This window comes from Chrysochloris asiatica, unplaced genomic scaffold (assembly GCF_000296735.1).
Source record: "Chrysochloris asiatica unplaced genomic scaffold, ChrAsi1.0 scaffold00116, whole genome shotgun sequence".
Lineage (NCBI taxonomy): Eukaryota > Metazoa > Chordata > Mammalia > Afrosoricida > Chrysochloridae > Chrysochloris > Chrysochloris asiatica.
This window is the reverse complement of record NW_006408634.1, coordinates 2,891,786-2,905,923: the sequence shown is the minus strand read 5'-3', so window position 1 is coordinate 2,905,923 and position 14,138 is coordinate 2,891,786. Positions and strand designations below refer to the sequence as shown.

General features: G+C 45.7%; 1 protein-coding gene across 1 annotated transcript in view; it reads left to right on the top strand.

Moving 5' to 3' along the window:
• Positions 1-1,468: 1,468 nt before the first annotated feature.
• Positions 1,469-14,138, top strand: part of CACNG6 (calcium channel, voltage-dependent, gamma subunit 6) — a 15,217-nt gene continuing 2,547 nt past the window's right edge. The window contains exons 1-3 of the mRNA XM_006868318.1: positions 1,469-1,793; positions 9,288-9,362; positions 10,191-10,328. Coding sequence (XP_006868380.1) covers positions 1,469-1,793; positions 9,288-9,362; positions 10,191-10,328 — 538 coding nt within the window. The remainder of the gene's footprint in view (positions 1,794-9,287; positions 9,363-10,190; positions 10,329-14,138) is intronic.

Genomic DNA, 14,138 nt, shown 5'->3' with positions numbered 1-14,138 from the left:
CTCAGACCCAGGAGTCCTGACCCCCAGCCCCCTCCTCCCTCAGACCCAGGAGTCCTGACCCCCAGCCCCCTCCTCCCTCAGACCCAGTCCTCTCCAGTCCTGGTCCTTAGACCCCTTCTTCAGTGACCCAAGTCTCCCTCGGGGCCCTCGCTCCTCCCAGCTTCCCAGGCCTGCCCGCTCCGCGCTGGATCCCAGAGTCCCCTACGAGGAGATCCTAGATCGGCAATCCGGCCCTCGCCCCTTACGGAAATGGGAGCCAATCCAGGACCGGACCCCCTCTCGCCCCTCCTCCTTCCCTTGTCCCCTTAAAATACCCGGGATCCCTATGGCAACAGGCGCCCGGCGACAGGTGCGGGGTGTTATTTACGGGTCACGCTCGAAATAGCCCAGGAAGGTGGGGGGAGTGGGTGGGGGCGAGGCCGGGGTGCAAGAGGCGGCTGTGGCGGAGCTGGACGATCGCAGGCAGCGCGGAGCTGGGGGCGGCGTGGCCCAGGCAGGAAAACGTGGGGGCCCCGGCCCAGGAGGCGCGGGTGGGCGGCCCGTGGGGGGGCCCCCTTGGACAGGAGCCGAGCCTGGCACTGACTTGGCTTGGCCGGCCTTGGGAGCCCGGGGGAGGGGAGCGGAGTGTCCAGTATTCTGCGTGGAGGTGAAGACCACAGCCGCTTCATCTGAGCAGTGGGGAACTTGGTTCCCCCTTTTATGGTCCCCGCTAGTTCTCACCACTTTCCTTGCTCGGCCCCTGTGAGAACTTTGATTTCTTTTTTCTGAATGAGCTGGGACAGCCCCACCTCCTTTTCCTAAATCCCAGTAGGTCCCAGAGACCTCAACCCCCTCATCTCTGAACCCCAGCGATTTCCCATCTAGGAACCCTGTGGGATCCCATCGCATCACTGCCACGCGGTCACTTCTTAGCGCCTCTGGAGACTCCAGTTCTGAACCCCACAAAAGGCTTCCTCCCTCCCCACCACCAGACTCTGAGCCCTGCCCTATCTCCTCTCAAACACACAGAGAACCTCGGCTCCCTTCCTGGGTACCCCAAACTCTGAGCCCTAGTGGGGTACCCAGATCCCTTTCCCCAGGAAATCTGGTTACCTTTTTGTGAATTGTTTCAATGGGGTACCCAGGTTCTCGCTCTGAGCCTGGCTTTTCCTCTACACCTCTTTTTTTTCCCCCTGAGTTCCAGAGGGTCTTCCAGACCCTCCTCTAAACCTCAGAGGGTCCTCCCAGCCAGGGATCTATTGGTTTGTCTCTTCTAAGTCCCAGAGGCCACGTCGACTGGACCATTTCAGGAATCCTAGCACCTTTCCTGTAAAATCCAGGGAGGACCCAATCTCCCGCCTTCATATCCCAGCGAAAACTCAGCCACTCGCCCCATTCAAAGCCCCAAGCGTCCCCCTTGCCCCTACCCCCAACCCCAGAAATTCTTCTCAATCCTGCCTTCATTAAACTTTGGACGGCCACCAAAATGATGATGTGGTCCAACTTCCTCATGCAAGAAGAGGACCGGCGTTGCGCGGCTGCCGGCCGGCGGCGCGGGCAACAAGGCCCCGGGCTGACCCCAGAGCGTGAGGGGAAGATCAAGTTGGCGTTGCTCCTGACCGCCGTGGGCGCCACGCTGGCTGTGCTGGCCGTGGGCACCGAGTTCTGGGTGGAACTCAACACCTACAAGGTCAACGGGAGTGCGGTCTGCGACGCCGCTCACCTAGGCTTGTGGAAGATGTGTACGAAGCGCCTGTGGCAAGCTGACGTGCCCACGGGCAGGGACACCTGTGGCCCCGCCGAGTTACCCGGAGGTGAGTAGCTACAGGTCTGGAGGCTCACAGACAGCAAAGGTGGGGTTTTACCTGTGAAAATGGGGACCCAGAGATAGCCTGTGCCCCAAGGAGTGAGCTGGTACCCCCAGGAATAGCCACTACCCATCAAAGGGCATTTCATATCTCCCTATGCTGCTAGGGGGCTCTGGTAGCATAGGGATTATGAATCAGGCTGCGAGCCTCAGTGTCAGCAGTTCGAAACTACCAGTTGTTCCACAGGAGAAAGATGAGGCTTTCTGCTCCCATAAAGATTTACAGCCTTGGAAACCCTGTACAGGGTCACTATGAGTCGGAACCGACTCCATGGCACATAACAACAACAACAACTGTTCCTAACCAGACAACTCATGCCTCCTCCTCTCATGTGCCTCAGCCACAGGGATTGTATCTGCACATCCGACTGCATTTGGACAGTCCTTTCTCTAATTCCCCAGACAACTCTTTGCCCAGTGCTCCTGGGATTCCCCAACTCTGTGCTTAGCTGCTAACAGAAAGGTGGGCGGTTCGAACCTACCCAGCCATTCTGTGGGAGACACACCCAATGGCTTGCTTCCATAAAGACAGCAGTCTAGAAACCCCCTGGGGGGTAGTTCTCCTTTGTCACTCAGGGTCACCAGGGTTCATCCACCAACAGCAACAGGACATCCCACATACTTCCTTTCAATGTCTCAGTTTTCCCAGCTGCAAGGTTTGATTGGACTAAGTGAAATCTCTGGGACTTGTTGGCCCTAAAAAGGCAGTTTGTTCATAGTTGCCATGGAATCTGTTCCCACTCATGGTGACCTAGTGTGGTCACACAGGAGTGGAGAACTTTATTTCCGCCATACAAAATTATCAACTTAAAAATCAGCCTGCTACATTTGGTCAAACATTTAATTAACTCACCCTTGATGTGATGGCTGGACTCCTGGTAGGGTATCCTGTAGAATCAGCACTGGACTGCTAACCCCAAGGTTGGAAGTTCAAACCACCAACTGCTACTTGGAAAGGCCATGCAGGGTCTCTATGAGTCAGAACTGACAACTCGACAGAACTTAACAACAACAACAAATGTGATGGTTGGAGCTGCGGCTGCCTTGGCAGGGCCAGACCAAATGATTTCTTGGGCCTTATACAGCCTGTGGTATGAACGTTCCCCACCCCTGGTGTAACAGAACCAAACATTGGTCAGTGGTCCTGAGCAATCTCCATCATTATTGGGATGTTTGAGTCCTGTATCAATCTATCTTGGGAAGAGGACTCCTTGTTTTTACTGACCCTTTACTTGATCAACCACGAGGTCCTTCTCTAGCCGTCGGTCTAGTGTGATAAATCCAAAGTAAGAGAGCTGGGGCTCACCTTGGTCATTCCTTAAGAGCATCCTGCATTCAGATCCATATTGTCAATGACTCGTTTTGGCCTTCACCAAGTCTGTGTTAGTCTCGAAGCTCTGCTGAAGCCTGTCCACTATGGGTGACCCTGTTGGTATTTGAAATACCGGTGGCTTAGTTTCCAGTATCATAGCAACATACAAGCCACCACTGTTTAAAAGATGTTCTTTTGTACTTTTTTAGTTTGGGGTTCCTTGAGTTTTAAGTAAAGAAAGGAACATTAATCGTACATCTCAGTTTATCAGCCTGTACTGGATTGGCTTTTTTTTTCTTTTCAGGATTTGTTTATGGTTTATTTTATATCATTATCATTTTTTCTTTTTCCTAATCTTTCCTGACTCATGTCTTCAGTGTGTTTGATATACACTGTTGTATAAAGTATGAATGTATACTTTAGCTTGGAAAATAGTGTTATTTTATATATGTACACATTTTAATTTAATACTGCATCTCATAGTTTGCTACGAATACTGCAAGGAGGGGGCTTTAATGAACAGAAGTTTATTTTCTTACAGTCTGGAGGCTAGAAGTCAGAATTCAAGATGCCAGGCCTAAGGGAACATCTTCTCTGTTGGCTCTCAGGGGAAATCTTTCTCTTTTCCAGTATCTTTTGCTGGCTTCTTTGTGCATCTCAGTGTGATATCTGTCTTGTCTGTTTGTCCTTTCTTGCTTCTGTGTCTAATCAACTTTTTTTTTTAGTATCTCAAAAGTCATGAGTTTTAAGACACCTCTTCCACTGATATTGTAGTCTTACTGGTACAATGGTTAAGCAGGCAGCTAAGGGGAACGTTGGCAGTTCAAACCAACCTAATGATTCTAAGGACTGAAGACCTGGTGAACTGCTTTTTAAAGATTATAGCTTGAAATTAAAAAAGAAGCATTTACCCAAGGACAAAGTTCAGAAGGATCAGGAAAGAAAGCGGAATGGAAGCAGACAATATGGCGGGGCAGTGGGAAAGCTATGTTACACTGAGAGGATTGCAATCGATAGACACAGACAAAGTGCATCTGGATTGTTGGATGGGAAAGTGATATTCTGCTTTAAGACCTTCACCCAATTCACAATAAAAAAGTTAAAAAAAAAAACAAACCAAGAAAACTCTATCGGACAGCTTTACTCTGTCACATCGGCATCGACTCCCTGGCACACAACAACACTAATATGGCCTCATATTAAACAAAACAAAGAGAATCCTATCCTCAAATGGGATTACATTCCTATGCATAGGGGTTAGGGTTATAGCCCATACTTTAGGGAGAGTTCTGGTAGCGTAGTGGTTACAAATCAGGCTTTGAACCTTAAGGTCAGCAGTTCGCAGCTGTTCTGCAGGAGAAAGATGAGGCTTTCTGCTCCCGTAAAGATTTACAGCCTCTGAAACCCTGTACAAGGGTCCCTATGAGTCAGAACCAACTCCATGTCACATAACCAACCAACCATTCAACCCATAATATTATGTGGTAGGTTGTGTCCTGGTTTCCAATTTTAAAAAGAATTTATTTTATTTTGTTCTGGCAAAAACATGAATGGCAAAGCTTACACCAACTCAACAATGTCTGCAGGTACAATTCAGTGGCACTGTTTCCATTCTTCCAGCTGTGCAAGCTTTCCAACCCTCCTTTCCAAATGATGTCTCCACTTACACGTATATCAGTGCCCCCTAAGTTTCCTATCGCATCTTACAAGTTGCTGTTTTCAATGTGATCCCCTAAAAACAAGTCTTTCAGGCCATGATGCTCTGTGCAATGTTGAAGAATAATGATGAATCCGAAAAACACCTCAGAACATGGATGAGCCTGGAGGTCGTCATTATGCTGAGTGAAATGGTTGTTGTTGTTGTTAAGTGATGTCAAGCTGGTTCTGACTCATAGCCATCTTATATAGGTTTCTAACAACAACAACAACAATATAGGGTTTCTGAGGAGCGGCTGGTGAGTTTGAACCGCCGACCTTGCCATTCAAACTGACCTTGGAATCTAGTGTCTTATCCTGCAGAGCCGCAGTAGGAATCCTGAGTAAAATTGTTGGTGTTGTTGTGAAGTGCCTTCGAGTCGGTTCCGACCCATAGTGACCCTGTACAGGGTTTCTGAGGGTGTAAATCCTTACGGGAGTAGAAAGCCTCATCTGTCTCCCGCGGAGCGGCTGGTAGTTTCGAACCACTGACCTTAAGGTTTGCAGCCCGATTCGTAACCACTACGCTACCAGAGCTCCTTAGTCAATTGCAAAAAGACAAATACTGCATGAGACCTCTGTTGTAAAAGTTAAGGTTTCTATGCTAAAAGAAACATTCTTTGATGATTGTTTCTGTAAAGGGGTGGGAGAGAAGGGAAAAGACATATGTTAACATGGCTCTCGGGGAAGACAATTTACAACAAGAAGGAGGCTTGGCACAGGAGAGATGAAGGTAGCGGGGAATCACAGGGAGGGAGGAGTCTAAGAGTTAAAGGGAATAGAGGTAAATACTGTAACCTGATGGTACATGGAGGGAATTGCAATCATTGTAATGAAGCAGAGTTTGTGATTTGTTGAAGTGGGACTCATGATTTGCTCTGTAAACCTTCCCTCAATTCACAATAAAAAGTTTTTTAAAAAAAAAAAAAGGGAGAGAGAGAGAGAGAGAGAGATCATGATGCTCCAGGTAGACATTTGTTGCTAATTCAGCTAAAGAGGAACTCTTCAGGGGATAACTTTGGTTTAGGGTTTAAACATTGTTTCATGGCTGATTTTTGCTTTCTGTCTTTCGCCCAATATTATGCTTTTCAGCTCACTCCACGTTACTTTAGATTCTAGTTCACGGCTTCTGCGTCTGCAGAAATTTCCACAGGAAACCATTATCACATTTACTTCCTCTCCCAACGATGGAGACCCTTTGGCTGATCCAACGCAGACTTGTTATTATAGGCCATGCTGCAAGAAACATCTGCATTCATACAAAGGGACTTCAAAAAGTTGGTGGAAAATGGAATGGAAAGATAATGGGACTTCCCCACAAACTTTCTGAAGCCCCTTCATATATTCCTGCATGATTTCGTATATTTCTTCATGATTTCATATATTCCTGCATGATTTCATATATTCCTACATGATTTCATATATTCCTGCAATATTCTGGCTTTGTTTTTTGTTTTGTTTTGTTTTGTTTTGTTGTTTGCCTTGGTTTTTAATGTGCAAGAGTAAGTTAAAAAAAAAAAAAGTATTGCCACAAAAGCATACAAATTTTTATTAAACATCAAATTACAAAGCCATTAAAAATGTTTAATTGTGAGCTCTGGTAGTGTAGTGCTTATGAATCGAGCTGTAAACATTAAGGTCAGCAGTTCAAAACTACCAGCCACTCTGCAGGAGAAAGATGAGGCCTTTTGCTCCCATAAAGATTTACAGCCTTGGAAACCCTGTACAGGGTCGCTATGGGTCGGAACCAACTCAAAGGTACTTAACAACAACAACAATGTGATAGTTTACATGGGAGAACATTGAGGCGATTGTTTCTTGAAGTATCCTCTGTCTATACAGTTCTGGGACTTCTGGTTTGGCGCTGTAGGATAAGCACTGGACTCCTAACCACAAGGTTGGTGGTTCAAACCTACCAGCTGTTCCTCAGAAACCCTATACAGGGTCTCTATGAGTTAGAACGACTAGACGGCACATCACAACAATAACATCCACTTCTGAAGGAGGTATTTCCATTTCTGCAATCCTTCCCTAAAGAATCCTGTTGTTAGAATCCTGGGCTCTTCTATTTGCCCCACGTCCAAATGGTATCTTTACCATCCTCAGAGGACCCAAATTGTGCTCCTTTTCAATGGTCTTTGAGTCTTGAAAGCAGGAAAAAGTATGAAGGCCAAGAGTAGGGCTGTGGGGTGGATGGTGTAAGGTTTCCCAATGAAACTCTCAAAGGACCGTCCTTGCTACCTTCGAAGAACGAACAGGTGCACTGTGAGGATGGGGCAGAAACATCCCTTGATGCAACTTTCCTTTTTCTCACCAAAGCAGTTGTCAATTTAAAAAAACTTCTTCATGAACTCCCATGATTGTCCTGTGCTCTTGGAGAAAATCTTTCAAGATGATCCCTTTGAATTCCCGAAAGAAAGAAAACAGTGTTGGAGAAGAATATTGAACGTACCATGGACTGCCAGAAGAACAAACAAATCTGTGCTGGAAGAAGTACAGCTAGAATGTTCCTTAGAAGCCAGGATGGCTAGACTTGGTAACGCCTCAGACACATTATCAGGAGGGACCAGTGCCTGGAGAAGAACATCATGCTTGGTAAAGTGGAGGGTCAGTGAAAAAGAGGAAGACCCCCAATGAGATGGACTGGCACAGTGGCAGCAGCAGTGGGCTCAAATGTAACAATTGTGAGTGTGGTGCAGGACAGGGCAGTGTTTCGTTCTGTTATTCAGAGGGTAGCTGTAAGTCAGACGCTACTCAATGGCACCTAACAACAATGTAACCTTCTCAGCGAACCCTTCTGCCTTAAATTGAGCTCTCCCAGCAGATCCTCTTGGAAGCCGCTATTTTAGTTGGATCTTGTTTTTGATGGCACCTTAATGAAGTTAAGACAAGTGTATCACTGAGAGGATGTATCTGTAGCCATCCAATGAGTGCTGAGATATGCTTAAATATATTTTGTTTGGAATAAACCCAGGCATGCATGAACTGCTTTTAGACCTGCTCTTGTATACCCGGATATGAAATTGCTGGGCACCAGGATATACAGATACATACTTCACTTCATGAGGTGTGTTATAGTGCTTTTGAGAAAAACTCCCAGCTGTTTCCTCTCATCCTTCCAATGCTTGATGTAATGCTTTGAATATTTGCCAGTCCACTCGATCAAAAGTAGTAGCCCCCTGCTGATCTAAGTTATCTTTCTCTGATCTCTGAGAGGTATAACATCTCTTCAATGTACTTGTAAGTCGTTCGGGCTTCACCTTCCTTCCATGTATTGGCCATTCATATCCTTTGTCTGTTTTGCAACCGGGCGATCTCCTTTTGCTTGCTGACCTCAGGGGTTCCTTGTGTATTTCAGACATGAACTCTTTATAGGTTTTAGACATAGTAAATCTCCTTTCTGAGACAGCTAGCCTTCTACTACCTGAGTCTTGTGTCTTTGGTTGAATAAACTGAGTATCATTTCTTTTCTTGTTTTAAATATAGTCATCTTCTTTTCATTGTTATTGAAAATATACACGGCAGAACACACATCATTCCAACAGTTTGTGCATGTTCAAGTCCGTGACATTGCTGACATTCTATGAGTTATGTAACATTCCCCTTGTCTTGTTCTAAATGGTTTCTCCCCTGTTAACATGAACTCACTACCTTGTAAATTTCTGATCTGATTTCTCAAGCTGCTGTTATCAGTTTGATCCCACATAGACAGTTCTTAAAAGAGCCCAAGACTCAAGTCAGGCATAATTTACTAATTTGCTAAACAATTTGGTTTTTAAGAAGAGTTCAGGGAATTTGGGGTACAGAGTTTTAAGGTTTAAAGAGTATCTCAGGGCAGTAGATTATTTCAGTTCAGCCTCTCCAAGGGAGAAAAATGAGACTGTTTGCTCCCATAGAAGATTTACAACCTCAGAGACCCTATGAAGCAGTTCTGTCCTGTGCTGCAGGACCGCTATGAGTCAGAACTGGCTCGTGGGCAGTGGGTTTGACTGGGTGGACTTTGTGAAATGTTTAACCTTTGATCTTGCACAAACCAACAAGCCAAATCCGCTGCTGGGAAGCTGATTCCAACTCATGACGAGTCCGTATCTTAACAGAGTAGAATTGCTAGTTATTTGGCATGGTTGAGTTAATTTAATGCATAGTAACTCTGTATAGTATTTCTGAGGCTGCACATCTTTATGGGAGCAGAAAGTCTCACCTTTCTCCCAAGGAGCTGCTGATGAGTTTGAACTACCGACCTTGTGGTTAACAGTCCAGTGCTTATCGTGCAGTACCACCAACACTCCCAAAGGTGCCTCTGGGTGGGCTCAAACCATCAGCCTTTAGGTTCACAGTCACGCACAAACGGTTTGTACCACCCAGTGACCCAGTGAGTTTGCAAAAGGAGCTACTATGTCATCATCTCCCTTTCTCTCTCTCCTGCTCACACAGAAGCAAACTGCACCTACTTTAAATTCTTCACCACGGGCCAGAACGCACGCATCTTCCAGAGAACCACAAAGAAAGGTGAGACTTGCGTATTGGGCTGCTGGTATGCTGACACTACTGGAGGAGTCTGTGAGGGCATTGCTCCGGGATGGGTTCAGCTCCTGCCTTGTGGAGATGTCCCATCTTCGGAGGTGATGGCAACAGAGACAAGAGCGGAGGCATGCTTTTCTAAAGCTCAGCCTTTGGCATTCACTGTGTAAGTTTGAAGGAACTCTCATGGGACAGTGGGCTAAGCTCTGGGCTGCTAACCGTAGAATCAGCAGTTCAAACCCACCAGCCTTCCTCGGAAGAAAGATAAGGCAGTCGGCTTCTGTGAAGATTTACAGCCTCAGAAATCATATGGAGTTGTTCTACTTGGTCTGATAGGGTCGTTGTGAGTGGGAATTGATTCTAGGGCAGTGCCTGTGGTTTCATTAACATACATTCACCGCCCCTACTCTTCCTATCCTATCTAGCACGTTGCCGTTGTCAGTTTGATCCCATAAAGACAGTAGTTTAAAGGAGACTAAAGGAGATATTTTTGGATTAAGGATTCAGTTTTAAAGATGATCTAATGCAATAATTTCAGGGCTTCAGCCAGCCTCCGTGGCCCCATCCCCGTCTAATCTTTGCTCTGTGACTTTAGGCAAGTAACTGTCTTCTCAACAATATGATAGAAATGTTGTAAAAAAGAAACTGACCCTCTCCAACAATATAAATGAAACACGGGACTGGGTGGTGTGTGACTTAAAAATCCTTTTGTCGAGTCCTGATTTTCCCACTTTCCTGATTCTGGGTCCCTGAAGGGTCGTTCTCCCCTCTCTCTGAATCCTGTGTTCTCTGTCTCTTTCTCTCTATTCACTGCAGAGATGAATCTGGCGGCTGCCGTGATAGCAGTGGTGGGCCTGGCAGTGGTGGCTCTAGGATGCCTCTGTATCATCATGGTGCTCAGCAAAGGGGCAGAATTCCTGCTCCGAGTTGGAGCTGTCTGCTTTGGCCTCTCAGGTAAGGGCGGAGAGCCTGGAGGTGGAGGACATTGCATGCTGGGAAGTGAGATCTAGATCTCCAAGCTCTGGTGCATGCTGGGAGCTAGGTCTCCAAGCACCATTGCATGTTAGGAGTTTAGGGGAAGTCCAAAGGCTAAAGTAGACTCAAAGATGGGAGGGTTCCAACTCCTGTTGTTGGCTCAGAATTAAAGGATTTCCAAAACATGGTTCTAGATTTGCATTCAAGGTCCCTGAGGACTGTTGCATTCTGGGAATTGTGAGGTCTCCAAGTATTGTTGCATGCTGGGAGATAGGGTCTCCACGCACCATTGTATGTTGGGAGTTATGAGAAATTCAAGAGCAAAGTAGATTCAAAGATGGGAGAGTTCCAATTCATGTTGTTGGCTTAGAATTGGAGGGCTTCCCAAACATGGTTCTAGATTTGGGGCAAAGGTCCCCAACGACTACTGCATATTGGGAGTTGTGAGGTCTCTAAGCACTGTTGAATGATGGGAGTTGGAGGATGCGCAGGATATAGAAGTCTAAAAGTGGGAAGAGCCCTGAGTCTTCTTGTTAGCTAGGAACTGAAGATTCTGCTAACATTGTTCTGAGTTTGGATCCAGGGTTCCCAAGAACTGTGGCATGCCGGTAGGTGGGTGTCTCCATACACTGCGATATGATAGAAGAGGAAGTAATGGGCTAGAGAAGTTTGAAGATGAGATCGTTTGACCCCTGTCTCCAAGCATTCTTTTCTATTAGGATTTGAAATCCCCCAAGAACTATTGTGTTTTGGGAGTTCCAAAGAAAATGCTGTACTTATGAAATGTTGTTAGGTGCCATCGAGTCAATACCGACTCATAGTGACCCTCTGCACAACAGAATGAAACACTGCCCAGTCCTGAACCATCCTCACAATCGTTGGTACATTTGAGCCCATCGATGCTGCCATTGTGCCAATCTAGCTCATTGAGGGTCTTCCTCTTTTCTCTGACCCTCCATTTTATCAAACATGATGCCCTTCTCCAAGGACTGGTCCCTCATGACAACATGTCTGAAGTATGAGAGATGATATCTGGCCATCCTGGCCTCCAGGGGGCGCTCTGGCTGCACTTCTTCCAAGACAGACATGTTGTTCTTTTGATGGTCCTTGGCTACATTATGGAATGTAGTCCCAAATAATAACAAAAACTTTATTGTACACCCAGATCTAATTCTCACAAGAGCTCTGCTAGATAGAGATTATTATCTGGTAGCGTAGTGGTTACGAATCGGGCTGCGAACCTTAAGGTCAGCAGTTCGAAACTACCAGCTGTTCCGCAGGAGAAAGATGAGTCTTTCTACTCCCGTAAAGATTTACACCCTCAAAAACCCTGTACAGGGTCGCTATGGGTCGGAACCGACTCGACGGCACCTAACAACAACATTGTAGATAAGAGGACTCCTGGTGTGGCGCTGTGAGCTAATGCATCAGACTTCAAAGTCATTTGAACTGCAAGGTTGGTGGTTCAAGCTCACCAGCTGCTCCTTGGAAACCCTACACAGGGTTGCTATGGGTCAGAATCAACTTGACATCACTTAACAACAACAACAATTATAGATCAGAGGACCTCTGGTGTGGCGCTGTGGGTTAATGCTCTGGACTGCAAGGTCTGTTTGAACTGCAAGGTCAGCAGTTCAGGGTTTCTATGAGTGGTAATCAACTCAAAGGCACATAACAACAACAACAAATAACAAAGAAATCTGGGAAGTCAGAGGAGTTACCAGTGGTCACAGAGTCAATAATGGTAGGGCTAGAACTTGAAAGGAGGTCATTCTGATTCCAAAGCATTTCTTTTCACAGCATCGCATCGTTACATTCTGGGAACTATGTTTTGTGGGGTCTTTGCAGGCCCAGCAGGATCCCTGATGGCATAGTGGGTTAAACGCTGGACTGTTAACCACAAGGTCTGTGGTTCAAGTCCACCTGCAACTCTGAGAAAGATGATACTGATCCCTCATTTTTTTATAGCCTCAGAAACCCTACAAAGCAGTTCTACTCTGTCCAAAACGGTCGCTATGACTCAGAGTTGACTCAAGGCCAGTGGGTCGGGATTTAGTTTTTGCAGGCTCAGAGCATGGTGTGAAAGGGTAGACTAGAATCATTGTGTGCCCTTCAGAAGACCCTTTTTATTTTTCTCTAGTCCTTGGTTTCCTTATAGGATCAAATTGATGAAAAGTCATCAATTATATAGCCTTTATTTATTATTCTTTGTTTATTGAGCACCTACTATGTCCCAGGCATTGTACTAGAACCTGAGACAAGAGCATATCTCATGGCCAGTAGATAAGCTATGATGGCAGGCAGTACTGATTTTTTTTTTTTTAATGTTTTATGGTAAATTATGTGATAGTTTACATGGGAGAACATTAGTTTTACATTCATCCTATCATGTATTGTTTCATTGCCATGGTTACAATCCCCTCCATGCATCATCAACCAACCAAAGGGTATACCCTGCAAGCCTGCCCCCCAGTCGTCAAGGACTGATTTCTTTTTAAGATCGGAGGAGTGCCCATGAGAATAATAATAATTGTACCTATTCTTTCAAAAGCCAGAAGCTCTGTCTGCATTGGGTCTACATTACCAAAAGTCTGCACGGGTATATCTCACTTTATTTCAGTTCACATGACTGTACGCCACAGATCCCACATTTTCTTACAAATGGAAGGTGTGTGGCTACCCTGAGGTGAGCACGTCTACCAACAGTGTGTGCTCCCTTCCTGTCTCTGTACCACATTGTGGTCATTCTCTCAGAATCTCAACTTTCTCATCATGCTACTGTATATGAAGTGTCAGCCTAACTTTTCTATGCTCTGGGAAATAAAAACATTTGTGTGGATCACTTTATTGCGATACTCACTGTTTTTGTAGTGGTCTGGAACACAGCTCGCTGTATCTCCAAGGTATCCCTGTAGTTGACTGAAGTTGAGTTTTGTCTATCCTTTGTCATTGTAACTACTATGTTTGTCTGGTTCACTCATTTATACTTTCTCATCAGCCCCTGTAGGGGGTCCTGGTGGTGCCATAGTTAAGTGCTCAGCTGCTAACTGAAAGGTTGTTGGTTCGAATCCACCCATTGGCTCTATAGCCTAGGGAACTCTATGGAACAGTGCTACTCAGTCACATAGCGGCGTGATAATTGGAATCGACTCAATGGCACCTAACAACAACAACATGATCCATTGTAGGCATTTGCGTTTCTCAACAAGTATTTAGTGTCGTAACTGCCATAGAGGAATACTACAATGTGGAGAAACTTGGAAGACTGGAAATGTATTCCCTCATATTCTGGAGGCTAGAAGTCCAAATCAGGGTATTGACGTTACTGATTCCTTCTGAGGGTGCTGAGAGGAACTGTCCCATCCCCCTCTCCTAGTTTTCCCCAGATGTTGGCAATCCTTGTAGATGTATCTCCCCCTCATTCTCTCATTTAAGACATATGTAGAAAGCTATTGTTGTTAGGTCCCATTGAGTTGGTTCTGACTCATAGAGACCCCATGCACAACAGAACGAAATACTGCCCGGTTCTGTAGTTCTGCTCTGGGTCAATCCATCTCTTTGGGGGTCTTCTTGTTTTTTTGATGACCCTCCACTTTATTATTGTTGTTATTGTTGTTAAATGCTGTCGAATTGGTTCCGACTCATTGCAACCCTATGTAAGGGTTTCCAAGGAATGACTAGTGAGTTTGAACTGCCGACCTTGCAGTTCAAACCAACCTTGTGGTCCAGTGTTGATTTACCTGACTTAAACAAACAAAAAGTTGCTTTCAAGTTGATTCTGAATCATGG